Below are 16,937 nucleotides of genomic sequence, written 5' to 3' on the forward strand. Positions count from 1 at the left end.
CTGATATCTTAGTCCCCCACCCCTCAAATCATTGGCTGTCATCTATGCTGTGCTATGAACCCCAGTGGTTAGCATTCTACATGGAGGCAATTTTGTGCCTCTCAGTGTGTACAGATCTCATCTGTCAACAGAGTTCTTGCAGTAGCAGAGCCCTGGCCATCACAGAAGCCTCATAAGCTTAGCTATAATTCATGAATTGTAGGTCTGGAATTCTCTTCTGTTTTCTTCAAAGTCTTAGGTGGGCTATTGCCACTCTCAGTGTTCCTTCTCTGTCCCTATCAACCTCCCCCGAATCCCTAAGGGATAGCTTCTTTGCAAGCCCCATGAGACATTCCAGTCATTTACAGTTTGCAATTCTGTACTGGGTATTCAGACTAGATCAATGAGGAGTGGCACCTTCACACCATGGGGAGAGCCTCAGTAGCTGTATGTATCTTGTACTAGAGCCAACATGTGCCTGTGACCCAGGTAAATTGTTCTTCTGCCTGCCCCAGAAAATACCTCAATTCTAGCAGAAAGGTTTTCACTGAGGCTCCCTACATGATTTTCCTCCTGAGAGGAACTTGGTGTTAGGTTCTGTGTATTCTTCAGAACCATTGAATACTTTGGTAGATCTTTTGAGTCCCTCACTATCTGGGAAAACATGCATATCATGCATATTTGTTTTCGATTGTTGATATAATAAATTATAATGAACTTAATGACTTAAAACCATACACAGTTATTATTTTGCAGTTCTGCAGGTCAGAAGTCCAAAATCGGTTCTACTGGGTTAAAGCCAACGCATCAGCAGAGCCAGTTTCTTCAGGAGGCTCTAAAGAAAAATTATTACCTAGGTTCTAGAGGCTACTCCCATTGCTTGGCTTGTGACCCACTTCCTGCACTCTCAAAATCAGCAATGTTGCCTCCCCATGACCTTTCTTCCATGATCTCATTTCCCTGTGACTACAATCTAGAAAAATTTTCTGCTTTTAATGATTATACAATTGGGTCCACCTGGAAAATTCAGAATAATCTCTCCATCTCAAGGTCCTTAATTTTATCAGGAATTTTCTTTGAGTACTTTTTTCCAAGTCCCTTTTGTTGTGTAATGTAACAGATTCTGAAGATAAAAACATGGACATCTTTAGAGTGCTATGATTTAGCCTACCACATTTATTTTTGTAAGAATACAACAAACCAGATTACTCACAAATTCCATCCTGTAAAAGGATAATTTTCCCTCATGCATGTATTCCTGAGCAGATTATAAACCCTGTTTTTGTCCTCTACTATTTAGCTTTGTACCCTGCATACTGAAATCACTCAAAGTCTTTGTTTCAAGAATAAAGATACCCTAGTCTTATGGGGAGAGACACAGTTCTGTTTGTGTGTGTGCTGGGGATGTGGAAGGTTCATAAGAACAGAGAAGATAACTGAAGTTATGTGGGTTAGTCTCTGTTTTCTCTATTCTGTACCATTGGTTTTCCAGTCTATTTTGGTGTCAATACCATGCTGTTTTTGTTACTATTGTTCTGTAGTATAGTTTAAGATCTAGTATAGTGATGCCACTTGCTTTAGCTATTCTGGGTCTCTTATTTTCCAGATGAATTTCATGACTCCTTTTTCTATTTCTATGAGGAATGTTGTTGGGATTTTGATTGGAATTGCATTAAATCTGTATGGTGCTTTCGGTAGTGTGGTCATTTTGACAATATTAATTCTGCCTATCCAAGATAGATCTTTCCATCTTCTAAGATCTTCTTTAATTTCTTTCTTCAGCATTCTGTAGTTTTCATTGTGGAGGTCTTTTACCTCTTTTGTTAAGTTTATTCCTAAGTATTTTATTTTATTTTTTAATGCTATTGTAAATGGGGTAGTTTTCCTTGTTTCCCTTTCAGAGGATTTGTCACTGATATACAGAAATGCCTTTGATTTATGGGTGTTGATTTTGTATCCTGCTACTTTGCTGAATTCATTTACTAGTTCTGGAAGTTTTGTGGTGGAATTTTCTGGGTCTTCTAGTTATAGAATCATATCATCAGCAAATAGTGCTAATTTGAGTTCTTCTTTACCTATCCAAAAATTTACATTGGAGAAAAGATAGCCTCTTCAACAAATGGTGCTGGGAAAATTGGAAATCCATATGCAACAAAATGAAATTAAACCCCTGTCTCCCACCATGTACAAAACTCAACTTAAAGTGGATCAAGGACCCAGCTATCCCATTCCTCAGACTATACCCACAGGATTTAAAAACAGCATACTACAGGGACACAGCCACATCAATGTTTATATCAGCATAATCCACAATTGCTAAACTGTGGAGCCAAGCTTGATGCCCTTCAGTGGATGAATGGATAAAGAAAATGTGGTATATATACACAATGGAATATTATTCAACATTAAAAGAGAATAAAATCATGGCATTTGCAGGTAAATGGATGGAGCTGGAGAATATAATGCTAAGTGAAATTAGCCAATCCCCCAAAATCGAACACCGAATGATTTCTCTGATTTAAGGATGTTGATTTATAATATGCTGCTGGGGGTGGAAGGTTGATGGGAGGATTAAATGAATTCTAGATAGGGTAAAGGGGAAAAGGGGAGGGAAGGGAAGAGAGGGAACATAGGGGTAGGAAAGATGGTGGAATGTTATGGTCATCATTACCCTAAGTGGATGTATGAAGATGCAAAGGATGTGACTCTACTTTGTGTACACCACAGATATGAAAAATTGTGCTCTATATATGTAATATGAATTGTAATGCATTCTGTTGTCATATATAACAAATTAAAATTAAAAAAAAGAAAGAACAGAGAAGATAACACAGACTGTGATCAATTGTCAGTTATCACTGGAGGATCTGGTCTGATTGGGCATGACCTCTGATAGAGATGCCCTGAACTAATGTGTGGAATGTGGAATAACAGGGAAAGATGAGGATTCCATGGCCAAGGTGCTGAGAGAGCAGCTTTGCTGATGAAGCACGCCTGAAGAGTGGGACCTCCATCTGGTCAGAACTTCTAGTCCTAGAAAGCTGTTCTTATCCCACTGATTTTCTGCCTGTCAAATCTGTCCGTTTCGGACACCGTGTTGTTGAAGTCACCAACTATAAAAGAAGATTCAGCTGTTTCTCCTTGCAGTTCTATCAGCTTTTGACTCATGTATTTTGATGCTTTGTTGCTAGAGGCATGCCCATTAAAAATTATTCTGTCTTCTTAGAGAATGCATTTTCTAATCCCTGATAGCTTCCTTTGCTTTGAAGTGCTCTGTCTGAAACCAGTATAGCTATACCCACTTCCTCTTTTTTCCTTTTCTTTTTTTGGTACTGGGGATTAAACCCGGGGGCGGGGGGGGGGCTTTACCACTGAGACATCACCACCCCTTTTTATTTATTTTATTTTAAATATTTATTTTTTAGTTGTAGTTGGACACAATACCTTCATTTTATTTATTTATTTTTGTGTGGCGCTGAGGATGGAACCAGGCCTGCATACGAGCGAGGCGAGTGCTCTACCGCTGAGCCACATCCCCAGCCCACCCCCTTTTATTTTTATTTTGAAACAAGGTCTCGCTAAGTTGCTCAGAGTCTCGCTAAGTTGCTGAGGCTGGCTTTGAACTTGCCATCCTCCTGCTTCAGCCTCCTGAGCTGTTGGGATTACAGGACTGTGCCACCATGCCCAACTCCCCTTTCTTTTTATTAGTGTTAGAATGGTAAATCTTTCCCTAATTGTTACTTTCAAATTATATGTATATTTACATTTAAAGTCAGCTCCCTGGCTCTTGTTGTTTGATCTACTTTGGCAATTTTGTCTTTTAATTGGTACACTGTCTTTTAATTGGTAGATTGATATTCAGAGATTATTGATATAGTTGGATTAAATCTACTAACTATATCAATAATCTGTTACTGTTTTCTATTTGTTGTCCTTGTTTTTTGTTTATGTTTTTGCCTTTAATTCTTTTTTTCTTTTTTGTGGTTTTAATCAAGCCTTTTTATATGATTCTATTTTCTCTGCATTTTTTTTATTATATCCATTGTACTTTTGGGGGGAGCACTGGAAATTGAACACAGTGGTGCTTTACCCCTGAGATACATCCCCAGTCCTTCTTATTTTTAATTTTGAGGCAAAGCCTCACTAAGTTACTGAGACTAGCCTCCAATTTGCCATCCTTCTGCCTCAGCATCTTGAGTAGCTGGAATAATAGGTATGCGCCAACACTCCTGGCTTCAAGTTATACTTTTTAAAAACTTTTTAAAGTGGTTGCCCAAGAGTTTGCAATATTCATTAACAACTAATCCAAACCTACTTTTCTATAACACTATGGTACCCATGAAATGGTATAAGTACAATAACAAAATAATTTCTCCCTTCTATCCCTTATATCATGGACTGTTATTCGTTTCATTTATATATGTTTATATGATATATACATAAATTATACATAATCAAACGCATTAGTGATGTTATTTGCTGTCTAAGTCAATTAAGAATAATAAAAATAAAACTGTGCGTGGTAGCACACACCAATAGTCTATGTTTTAGTCAGCTTTTTCGCTTCTGTGACCAAAGGATTTGACCAGAACAACTATAGAGGAGGAAAAGTTTATTTGAGGGCTCACGGTTTCAAAGATCTTAACTCATAGAAGGCTGGCTCCATTCCTCATGGCTCAAGGTGAGGCTGAACACAGAGGAAGAGTGTGGTTGAGTGAAGCAGCTCACATCACCGTGATCAGGAAACAGACTCCACTTTCCAGATACAAATATATACACCAAGCCACAGCCTAATTCCCACCTCCTCCAGCCACACCCCAACACTTCAGTTACCACTCAGTTAATCCTTAGCAGGGGATTATATCACTGATTTGATTAAGACTCTTACACCCAATCATTTCTCCTTAGAACATTCTTGCATTGTCTCACACATGAGCTTTTGGGGGATACCTCACATCCAAAACACTAGTTGGGAGGCTGAGGCAGAAGGATTGCTTGAGCCCAGAAGTCGAAGCCACACTGAGCAATACAGTGAGACTCCATCTCAAAAGAAAAAATTTTTTTAAATAAAAGTTTTTATTTTACTTCCTTTAAAAATGTCCTTATTGGGGCTGGGGATATGGCTCAAGTAGTAGCGTGCTCGCCTGGCATGTGTGAAGCACTGGGTTTGATCCTCAGCACTACATAAAAATAAAATAAGGATATTGTGTTCACCAAAGCTAAAAAATAAATATTTATGTTTGTAGATCTGAGTTTCTAACTAAATTAATTTCTCTTTTAAAATTTTTTAATATTTATTTTTTAGGTGTAGTTGGACTTCTTTTAAGTTTTTTTTACAAGTTGATCTACTGGCAACAAATTCCCTGTTTTTGTTTATCCAAGAAAGTCTTTATTTCTTTTTCACTTTCTAAGGATAGTTTCACAGAATTCTAGATTGTTGTCTTTTTTCTAAATTGTAGTCTTTTTCTCTCAATACTTTAAACATTCAGCTTTATTTTGCTTGTGTAGCTTCTGGAGAGAGTAATATATATCTTATCTTTGCTCTTCTTTTGACAGGGTGGTTCCCTCCCCTTGTCCCACCCTCATCCCACCCCCAAGCTTATTCAGGGCTTTATCTTTGATTTTTCTGTAGTATAAAAATGATATATTTAGGTGTATTTAGATGGATATTTATCCTGTTTGGTGTGGTCTGAGCTTCCTGGTTCTGTGGTTTGGTAGCTGATCTTAATTTAGGAATTTCTCAGTCATTATTGCCTCAAATAATTCTTCTATTCTTTTCATCTTTTCTTCTAATTCTGGTACTCCCATTATATGTATTTACACCTTTTGAAGTTGTCCCACAGTTTCTGGATAGTCTGTTATATTTTGTTGTCATTGTTTATTCTTTGTTCTCTTTAAGTCTCAGAGGTTTCTATTTACATATCCTCATATCCTCAATTTTAGAGATTTCTTTCCTCGGTCATGTTGTTTATTAAGTCTATCAAAAGCATTCTTCATTTCTAAAACAATGTTGTTCCTTTTTTTTTCCCCCACTGGGGATTTGGGGATTGAACCAAGGTGCACTTAACTGCTGAACTACAGCCCCAGCCCATTTTATTTTTAGATGGGGTCTCATTAAGTTGCTTACAGGCTTGCTTAGTTGCTGAGGCCAGCCTCCTGCCTTAGCCTCCCAAGTTGCTGGGATTACTGGTGTGTGCCACAGCACACAGAGTGTTGTTGCTTTTTAAAGTCCCTAGTGTTTTGATTTTTAAGGATTTCTACCTCTCCATCTTTGCTTACATTGCCCATCTGTTCTTGCAATGTTGTCTGCTAACCAATCAGAGCTCTTAGTATATTCGTCGTAGATATTTGAAATTCCCTCTTTGATAATGTCATTGTTCTTGCCACATCTGATTCTGATGCTTGCTCTGTCTTTCAAACTGTGTTTTTTGCCTTTTAGTATGCCTTATATATATATATATATTTATTGGTAGCCAAATATGATGTATTGGGTAAAAAGAACTGGGCTAAGTAGGCCTTTAGGAATGTGCAGTAAGGTGGAGGCAGATAGGAAGCACTCATGGTCTTGTGATTAAGTCTCACTATTTCGTGAGCCTATGCCTCTGAACTATGAACTTCAGAAGTGTTCTCAGCTTTTTTTCTCCCCACTTAGGTGGGATGGAATGACTAGAGTAGGCTGGATTTGGGTATTTCCCTTCCTCCAGGTTAGTTAAGTGCTAGTAAAACTCCAGCAGGTTAGGTTCTGGTAAACTAGCTTTTCCTGAGGGCAGACCTTGGTACCAACTGAGGGTTCTGCCATATTCAAAAATAGGACCTTTTCTCTTCTCCCACCAGAGCCCTAGGGGAATTTTTCCAACATTTACTGTGAGAATGTAGTTAAGCACCTGGAGGTAAAAACTCACAAAAGCATGGAGGCTCTCCATGACTGTGTCCCCTGGAGTCTTTAGCTCTTAGTCTTGTCCACCCCTAGCCTCCAGTGATTTGTCAGTTAAAGCTCAGATATTCCTACCTAAATGCTAGCTCTTGCAAACCTTTCTGCTCTAGTAAGTTGTCTCTGTATCCATCTGTCTGTCTCTCCAATTTGGGAAGTAGCAGTTTACCTGTAATTCTACTCTGATGGATATAAGAAGAGTTTTGATTTTTCAATTTATTCAGCTTTTTACTTGTTAGAATGGAGTGGTGATTTCCAAGCTTTTTAGAGGTGAAAACTGAAACCAAAAGACTCCACTTATTTTTAAAATTTCCTCTTTACATGTTTCATCGGTCATTGGTAAGTGTTTAGGAGCTCAAAGTATGAATGTACATGTTAGCCTTACTATATGCCATGTAAATTTTGTCTTTATAGCTTTAGCACATTTAAAACTTTCCCATGAGAAAAAAGTACACTCATACGTTGCTGGTGGGATTGCAAATTGGTGCAACCACTATGGAAATCAGTATAGATATTCCTCAGAAAACTTGGAATAAAACCATTATTTGACCTAGCTATCCCATTCCTCAGTTTATACGCCAAAGACTTAAAGTCAACATTCGACAGTGAGGCAGCCATGACAATGTTTATAGCAGCTCAATTCACAATAGCTAAATTGTGGAACCAATCTAGATGCCCTTCAACAGATGAATGGATAAAGAAAATGTGATACAGATACACAATAGAATATTACTCAGTCTTAAAGAAGAATGAAATTATGGCATTTGCAGGTAAATGGATGAAGCTGGAGAATATCATGCTAAGTGAAATAAGCCAAACTCAAAAAACCAAAGGTTGAATGTTTTCTCTGATAAGTGATGCTAATCCTTCATGGGGGAAGGGGTCAGGAATGAAGGGACTTTGGATTGTGCAGAGGAGACTGAGGGGAGGGGAGGGGGGTTTGGGGGTGGGAAGGACAGTGGAATAAAACAGACATTATTACCCTGTATATATGTGTGATTATACAACCGGTGTGACTCTGCATCATGTTCAGCCAGAGGAAGGAGAAGTTGTGCTCCATTTGTGTACAATGTGTCAAAATGTATTCTATTGTCATGTTTAGCTAATTAGAATAAATTTAAAATTAAAACAACTAAAATTTCCCATGATTTTAACCTGTTACTCCCCAAAGGTTTTCATTATGGCACTTTCAAAGTTCATTTATTCCTGTGGATTCCTCTTTCCATACTGACCTTTCAAATATGTTAATCCCTACTCTTAAATTAGTTTAGGGTAAACTGCTCTCACCTTCCTTCTCACCCAACAAGAGCTCTACTTCTTTTCTTCTCATGTAAATAAATTCTACTCCTTTCACTCTTGAAAAAAAAAATTCAGAATGAGTTTAAGGTACTCTCTAAGGAAACTAATGCAATAGGTGTGAATCTACACCTTACCTCATGCTTTCTTAACTTTAACATAGGAACAATAAAGCCCTATTGCATGATTAAATGACATGAATTAAAAATGACATCTTGTTTAATTTGTCATACTACAGACACCCAACAAAATTCGTTTCTCACTATTATTTTGTGCCACTGAACCCTGCATCCCCAAGAAATGGTCTTCCTATGAAGTAATGAAGTAACATCTTCATTACTTCTTTTGAAAACTTTCCGTGTCTTTCTTTTTATAACGCCATGCTTCATCCTCTACTTTATCATTCTTTTCACAGTTGCCCCTGTCCTTTGAATACTATTTCTTTTAAGCACAGGGCGCCCTTCCATTAGTCCTTTCAGTTGTTCCCATCCACCTTTTCATCACTGAAACATGAGAAGGCTCAATGATTTTGTGTGAACTGGGGCTGGGTCTCTCTCAGCTGTTTCCCTAATTTGTCCTGTTGTTCTACTGGGGCTTCCGGAAGATATATGTAAATGGACTTCATGTCTCCTAACTCAAAATATTAAAATGTGTGTAACTGAAATAGATTGGTCAGTCCTACACTGACCTCTAGTTAGTTTCACAATCTGTCATCTGGTCACCCTCCCTCTCTTCCTTTTTGTTCTTGAGCTGGAGATGCAGCCTAGTGGTAGAGCACTTTCTAGAATGTGTGATGCCCTGGGTTTGATCCCAAAACACACACACACACACACACACACACACAATCACAATTCTTTTTGTTCTTAATGTGATGCATCTGCCATGCCAAGACATAACCCGAAAGTTCTGTAAAGTTCTGTAAAGTTAGGTAGTTATTCTATCTTTACAGATGTTTGTTTTACGGTTTTACATAGTGTTTTATGAACTCTGGTTGAAGTTTTTTTTGTTTGTTTGTTTGTTTTTTTGGTACTGAGGATTGAACCCAAGGGTACTTAATCACAGACTCACATCACCAGCCCTTTTTTATATTTTATTTAGAGAAAGGGTCTTGCTGAGCTGCTTAGCACCTTGCTAAATTGCTAATGTTGGCTTTGATCTACCGATCCTCCTGCCTCTGCCTCCTGAGGCACTGGGATTACAGGCATGTGCCCCAGGGGCCAGGCTAGTTGAAGCTTTTATAGTGAGTTTTGTTGCCAGGGTGAGATCATCTGTTGAATTAGTATTGGCTAAGCTTTCAAATAAGTGTCTCTTTCATCTTCAACATTTCATGCTGGCCATGTTAATATAGATTAGCCCACATTAACTCTCCCTCTTCAGTGGCCCAGAGTGTCCCTTTGCCCCTTCTCATCACTACCTTGTTCCTTATCACATCAGTCCTTGTCTTCCTCTGATCTGGAGCCCTTCAGTATTTACCCATTCCATGTTATTTTGCTGTGACAGTAGAATCCTTGAATTTCAACTAATGGGAAACTCAGATGGATTTCAACAATGAAAGTGATGTATGTGCCAATAGAACTCTCCTGAAGGAGCAAGAGAGTCCCATTAGGTGGCTCCCTCCACAATGTGAGAAAGCTTTTCTCCCAGAAGGCCTAGTAAACTTACTGGGCCAAACTAAACCAGCTGCTCTCCATGAACCAACATCTGTGACTGACAAATGAAAGCACTAGTTGGCTTAGGTCTGGGATACAGGGGCCAACATTGTGAAAGAGGGATGGTATAACCTGAGAGATTTACAGTCGGAGATTCCTCCTCTGCGGCCAGTGTATCAGCTTCGTCCTACACATGTGAGAGAAGCAGACATCTGACTGGAAGCCTAGAAACCATGAGGAAGGAGAATGGGGAAATAGATGCTGACTCCGTAACTGTAAAATGTATACTATGCTTGTACGTGCGTGGTCACTTAAAAAATTCTAATAAAACCCTGCTTTATTTTATGACACTACCTCTCTAGCCTAAGGGCCAATACTAGTTTGCCGCCTGTTTTCATAAAGTTTTAATGAAACACAGCCATACTCATTTTTGAAGTATTGTCTAAGGCTGCCTTCACACTGCAAGGAAGATTTGAGTTGTTGTATGGCCTGCAAGACTCAAACTATTTACTGTGTGGCCCTCTCAGAAACAGTTTGCTGACTTCTGACTTGGAAGGTCAAATCTAAACTTGTCCTAGATTTTAAAGCCCTCTGTCATCTATGGTTACTTGGCTGACCTAACTTTGGTGGCATTCTTCACTTTACCCTACTCTGATCAGATCAGTTTATTCACCCACCCTAAATATTGTACAATCCTCCACTCTTCTGTTCGTACCCTATCCAACCTGGAATGCTCTCCTTCAATTTTATTTATCTTCTTTTTTTTAAATTTTTTTATCTTTTGATTTTTAAAATCTTCTGTGTCTTTAAAGACCGTTCTCAAGTTCATGGAGCTTTCCTTATTAATTTTACCCACACCGGAGCCTTCTTTCCTACATTATTGCCTCTGTCACGCTAGAAGGCACGTTGAGTCTGTGTGTGTTTTATAAATATGTCATATGTATACATCTTATCTCTCTAATTACATGCAAATTTCCTAGATATAAGACCTGGTAATTTCTTTTTCATCCTTAATAGAATTTCAAGTAACAGTAAGCTCAGAGAAGCCACTTAAGTTTGCTAGTCCTGTGAAACTCTACCTCCCAATATGTAGAATGAGTCCACTTCTCTACAACCCCAGTAAACTCTGCTCTTAGCTCCACTTACTCTCACCTAGCCTATGGCTGCAGTCTCCCAGGCACTTCCTTCTCCTTGCACCCCACTGACCCTTTTCCTACACAGCATTAGACTGACTTTACATGTTTAAATCAGAAAATGTTACTCTCCTACTTATTATCCTTCATTTCCTTATGTTCTAGAAAAGACAGTGATCTGTCTCTGCCTAAGTCTCCTAGTTTAGTTCCTTTTACTCATCAGTGGTCACTCTGCCCTGGTTCTCTGAGATCTCTCTGCCTGGAATGCTCTTACCCCAGGTCATGAATGCTCCTTCTCATGATTCAGATTTCAGCTCTCTCTTCCTTGTCTCTCCACCCAATCTAAACTGGCTCTTTGCTCCGGGTCCATCACTAAATCACATCATCTAGTTTCGCTTTCTTCATAGCCTTGATCTCAATACTGATATGTCTTGTTTGTCGCCTCCCCTCTGAATGTGAGCTCTGTGATGAGCAGTGACTCAGTCTAAATTGTTTGCACTGTCTTTCCGGGTCCTCAAAGATGCCAGTGCATAGAGGCTCTTATGGAATAAACGGACTGAAGCATTCATACGTTAAGGAAACGTTCATTCAATGTTATAAAAATACATTTACTGGGTTTGGGGATATAGCTCAGTGGTAAAAGTGCTTGCCTAGCAAGGATGAGGCCTTGGATTCAATCTTCAGTGTAGCACATGCGTGCGAGTGCGCACATACACACACACACACACACACAAACACTATATATATATATATATATATATATATATATATATATATATTCACTAAGTGCTATAATTTGGATGTGATATTTTTCCAAAAAAGTTCTTATGCTGTAAGCTTGTTCCCTAGAGGGGTTTTACCCTCATGACCACTCATGATGGATTAATACCATCTGCAGGAGTGGGTCGGGTCTCATGTGACTGAATAAGTCTCTTCAGAACAGGTTGCTATAAAGTGAGGCCACCCCACAAGACTGGCCCTTCTGCATGCAGCTCTTTCCCTTTCTACATCTTCACCATGTTGTGATATAGGCTGGGGGTGAGGCTGGTGGGTGTCCTCACCAGATACTAGCATCTTGCTCTTTGGACCTTCCAGGCACCAGATTCAAGAGCCAAATCAACCTCTTTATTTTGTAAAGTATCAAGTGACAGGTATATTTTGTTATAATAACATAAAACATACTAAGATATAAGCATTCACTTCCATAGTCTTACCTCTTAGGGTTCCACAATAAAGAAATTGCTCTTAGGAGTTGTATTAGTTTCCAAAGACTACCACAAAAAAAAGTACAAACAGAATGGCCTAAAACAACAGATAAATATTCTCTCACCACTTAGAAGGCCAGAAGTCCAAAATGAAAGTGTGGACAAGGTAAGTTACTTCTGGATGCTCTGAGGGAGAAAACATTCCATGCCTCTCTCTCAGCTTCTGGTGGCTGCCAGCATTCCTTGTTCCACAGATCTCTTGGCTTGTAGATGTATCACTCTAATCTCTGCCTCCATCTACATATCTCCTTCTTCTCTGTGTGTCTTTGTGGGTGTCCTGTTTTGTCTTTTATAAGGATACTTATCAGATTTACAGTCCACCCTAATCCAGTGAGATCTTATCTTGAACCATAACTAATTACATGTAATAATTCTATTTCCAAATAAGGCCACCTACTGAGGTTTTGCATTTGAGGTGGGAGGGGCACTACTCAATCACTTATAGAGCTTTACAGTGCAACACAGAAACTCTGTTCTTGCTATACACATGGTTGGGCTGGGGATGTGGCTCAGTGGTAGAGCACTCACCTAGTAATACACATGGTTGATTTTTTTTTTGGTGGGGGGGTCAGCCAGCAACAATTCTCCCTTCCTAGGAACACTCAATTTCCTCTTACCCTTTGTGGGCAGTCTTGTTAGGGGTGTAAATCAATATATCTCATCCCATTGAAACCAAGGAGCCACATATGACCCAAGGTAAGACAACTAGACTTCTGGAATGTTTTATTTTTTTCCAAACTGTATTACTTTATACTTTGCAAACTTTCAAGGTTCCATAGATCTATGAGTGCACAGAACACATTAGGCAGTCTAGCTGCTTGGAACTCTTCATCTTGAGTAGAGACACACAGGTTGGGAAAAAACTGGAATGCATACATTGGAACAGCAGCACCCAGACAAGATCCTGAAGTGGTTCTTGCTATGTGTACTCCAGGAACTGACCTCATTCCTGTCTTGTGTCTGGTATTGTCCCTTCTGCCTCCCATCTATCCCATGACTTCCTGATTAGCTCTCTGTTGAAATCTGCTTTTGGTTTGGTTAGCCAGAATTGTCCTATCATTTGCATCTTAAGAAACTGACTGTTCCACAGATCCCAGATTTTGTTCAGCACTGTTGCTGTTTTGCATATTCAGCTGTGAGTTCTGACATGCTGAGTTTACTACTACAAGAGATACTACCCTCAAAATGTCAATTTCATCCCAAACCCATGAATTAGTGTAATTACAAGACAGCATATTCGAATTATTATTAATTTATTTATAACCCATCTTGTTCCCCAAGAATTGCATTGTGTTGAATTATCCTACAAAGATACAGGAAGAAAAAGTACATTTGAAATAAGGAACAAAACTGAGACAAAGGGGGAATAAGGACAGAAAGCGAAATAGAGTCATAAGGAACCTAATCTATAAAAAGGTTACTGACAAGGCAGGGCAATAGGTAGAGGAAAGATGCACTGATGTGAGAGGGTCCTCAGGCTACAGTTGCCATGGGATTTGGTAACAATATTTTCTACTTTAAATAGGACCAGCTCAACCTGCATTTCTATTAAAAGTTTACAATCTCTCTACATTAAAGTGGCTTCATGAGATTATTATGCAATGTGTGAAAAGAGACTGGACTAACCAAATAACAGAAAAGAAATGTATTTGCTTAAAGTCTTGAGTGTTATTTCTTTAAAGATTGTGAAACTCCTGAGATACTTGCTTTAATTTTTATTTCCTTTCCTTACTTCTGTCCTCCCTTCTTTTCTTCCTATTAATATTACTTATAAAGCCTTTAAGCAGTAGTGCTTTATTTTAAATGAACAATTACTTATTTTTCTTTACATGATAGATGGGCCTTGGAACATAGATTTTGTAATCTGTTTTTACAAATTGAAATATTCCAAGTGGAATAGAACAGCTATTTTAAAAACACCACCGGTCGATCTAAGTATAAATCAAATATTATTTTCTCTTTTATTATTTTAGTAATACTGGGTTTTCATATATTATAGAGATGTTGGCTCCCCTCTTATGGTTTTTATAAAGCAAAGCCCAGGTTTAAATGCAAACCCTGCATAAAGATGTTGCTCATACATATGAACATAGTAAACTCAATCATAGGAAACTGATCTTCATTATTGTAATGATGATTTTTCCATTTTAATATTTATTGCATTTTTCCCTTTTCTAAAAAGAATCTGAGGCAACAGATCCTTGATTGAATACATCACAAGTGCCATCTAGTGCTTTCTTTGAAAATAACATTTTTTTCCCCCTTCAGACACATGAACAAACAACATGCAGAACACTCAGACTCCTTGGCCAGAGTGGATTTAAATAGCTCTAAAGCCTAAGAAAGAGTCAGTTTTCAATCAAACAAGATTTTAAAAGAAGAATTTAGAAGTGATTTCCTTGACAACAGTCAGATCTCCCAAACTGCACGGTTCTAATTCTACATAGGTATTGACAGGGTTAACTAAAGGATGCTAAAGAAAGGACAAATAAAATAAGGCCTTTCACCAAAGAAAAAGTAATGACAATAATTTCAAAAGGTAGTTTCTGCCAACTCCTGATAGCAGCTGGCATCTCACTAATCTCTATTTTCATCATCATTATTTTATGCCCCAAAGCATAAAATAACCTTTAAGGTATTGAAGCAGCAGCAGCAGTAGCAGCAACCACAGCATTAGCTGAGTGCCTGCTGCCAGGGGCCCCAGAACTCCTGTCAAGGAGACCAACACAAACTTTCACCTCTGCCAACACGGAGCTTAAAATCAACCTGGTGGGAAGGAAGAGGAAAAGGAAGAGGCCAAGGGCCAGGAGGAGGGGAAGTAGGTGAGTAATAATCAAACAGCAGGACCAGATCAACACCCCCATCATTTTCCTGTCTAAACACCCCAAAGTCTTGGAACCCTCCCCACCCATGTACCCAGTTCTGGTACCTGAGTCCTGCAGAGTCCTGCTTTGAGTGCCTTCCTGATGGTTCTCTTCTCCTTCCCTAGTGTGGGGCTATCCTCCTCCTCCTTGGGCCTGGAAAATTGCAACAGGTGCATCCTTCAGCTTCCTGCCTCTCCCACCGCAGGCTGGTGTTTACTTCAAAGCTGCCTTAACTTTTCGTTCCGTTCTTCAAGAACCAGTTATGGTTCTCTGGGCCTCTTTAGATCACAGGTACACATTGGAGTGTAGCTTTGAAGGTCTCCCATAATCTGCCCAGACACTTCAACTTGACGGCCACTCACTCCACTCAACACTGAACTTGGACCCCTAGAGGGCAGGTCTCTCTTGGGAACTTGGGCACATTGTGCTTTCACTTCCTTTTCTAATTGTGGGATTTTTCTATTTTCCATCCTCCCCCCACCCCCGATTTTTCATTTTATTATTTATTCTATCACTTGTTGCCATTCCTCTCCTTTAGGTACCTTTTCTTACCTCCTGTGGCATCACAGTCTCCTCCAATCTCTACAGATTTCTCATTAGTCTTTCTAAACAGCAAATCAAAGAGAAACTTCCTTTTCTGGCTTTTTGGGTTTGTTTTGCTGTTTCCTGGATCACTGGTCTTCCCCTTTCTTAGTTGTTCAAGGAACTTCCCCCAAATGAGCATGTGGGAGGTAAATGAATCAAGTCCTTGTGTATCTAAAAATGGTCCTATCCTACATTCACACTTCATTGTCTTTTTCTGGGTACAATTTGTCTTTTTCTAGTTCATAATCATGTTATGTCTGGCTAGGGTGTAGCTCGTGGCAAAGTATTTGTTGAGCATACTCAAGGCCCTGGGTTCAATCCCTTGTACACACACACACACAAAATCATGTTGCCAAAGAATTTGTGTCTTAGTACCCGTGTTGCTAATGAGAATTCTGATGTCACCCTGATTGTTGCTTTGTAACATGGGAGATTGTTTGTATTTTATCAAGTAAAATCCTAATAATCCATTTTCCATTTTCTAAAATTGAGCTGCAGTCTGGGTGCAGTGGTGCATACCAGTAATCCCAGAGACTCCAGAGGCTGAGGCAGAAGGTTCACAAGTTTGAGGCCAACCTCAGCAACTTAGTGAGACTCTTATCTCAAAATTAAAAAAAGAAAGAAAAGGGATGTGGATGTAGCTCAGGGTTACAGCGCCCCTGGGTTCAATGCCCAGTACTGCAAATAAATACATTGAATTGAACTTCACAGGTTTGCATTCTGGTTTTTAATAATGCTAATGAACGACACATCAGAACTTGGCTTTAAAAATATAAAATGTCATTTTTTTAAAGTCAAAAGTCAAATAAAGAGATGAAAAAAAAAAGTTTCTTCTCCACAGCTGCAAAGGGAGAACCATCCTTTACAACTTCAAACTCAAAGGACCCAATAAGGAAAAGAGTAAATGTGAACTCTCCCAAAGACATCAGTCTTTTTCCTTGTGTGTTCTGAAGTCTTGTCATGATACCAGTTTGTTCTGTTCTCTTTAATATCAATCTGTCACCGGAATAATTTGAAGAAAGCGGTCTTTCAGATGCTAGAGATTTTAGAAATTGTTGCCATGTTTTGTGAACAAAACCTTCAGTGTCACCTGTAATGCCAAATTACAGTTGTATTTGTTGATTCATTGCCCAGGGTGATAATGTAGTTGGCATTTATGTTCCCAAGTGACATAAATGTTAACAGGGTTGCTCAGTCCAATCAGAAGAGGATCCTTGGTCCTCTCCTCTTCCTAC

General features: G+C 39.0%; 1 protein-coding gene across 3 annotated transcripts in view; it reads right to left on the reverse strand.

Annotated features, from left to right (window-relative positions):
• The window catches only part of Gpr155 (G protein-coupled receptor 155), a 69,596-nt gene extending 54,194 nt beyond the window's left edge, over positions 1 to 15,402 (reverse strand). Inside the window, exon 1 of one of the 3 annotated variants that reach the window (XM_058580208.1) lies at positions 15,183 to 15,402. In XM_058580208.1, the coding sequence (XP_058436191.1) occupies positions 15,183 to 15,293 (111 nt within the window). In that variant the 5' untranslated portion in view covers positions 15,294 to 15,402. The remainder of the gene's footprint in view (positions 1 to 15,182) is intronic. The other 2 variants (XM_046447176.2, XM_046447174.2) reach the window with 2 other exon arrangements.
• Positions 15,403 to 16,937: the final 1,535 nt, after the last annotated feature.

This window comes from Marmota monax, unplaced genomic scaffold (assembly GCF_021218885.2).
Source record: "Marmota monax isolate L192 unplaced genomic scaffold, Marmota_monax_Labrador192_F-V1.1 WCK01_AAM20220418_F8-fsc00007, whole genome shotgun sequence".
In the NCBI taxonomy this organism is placed as follows: Eukaryota; Metazoa; Chordata; class Mammalia; order Rodentia; family Sciuridae; genus Marmota; species Marmota monax.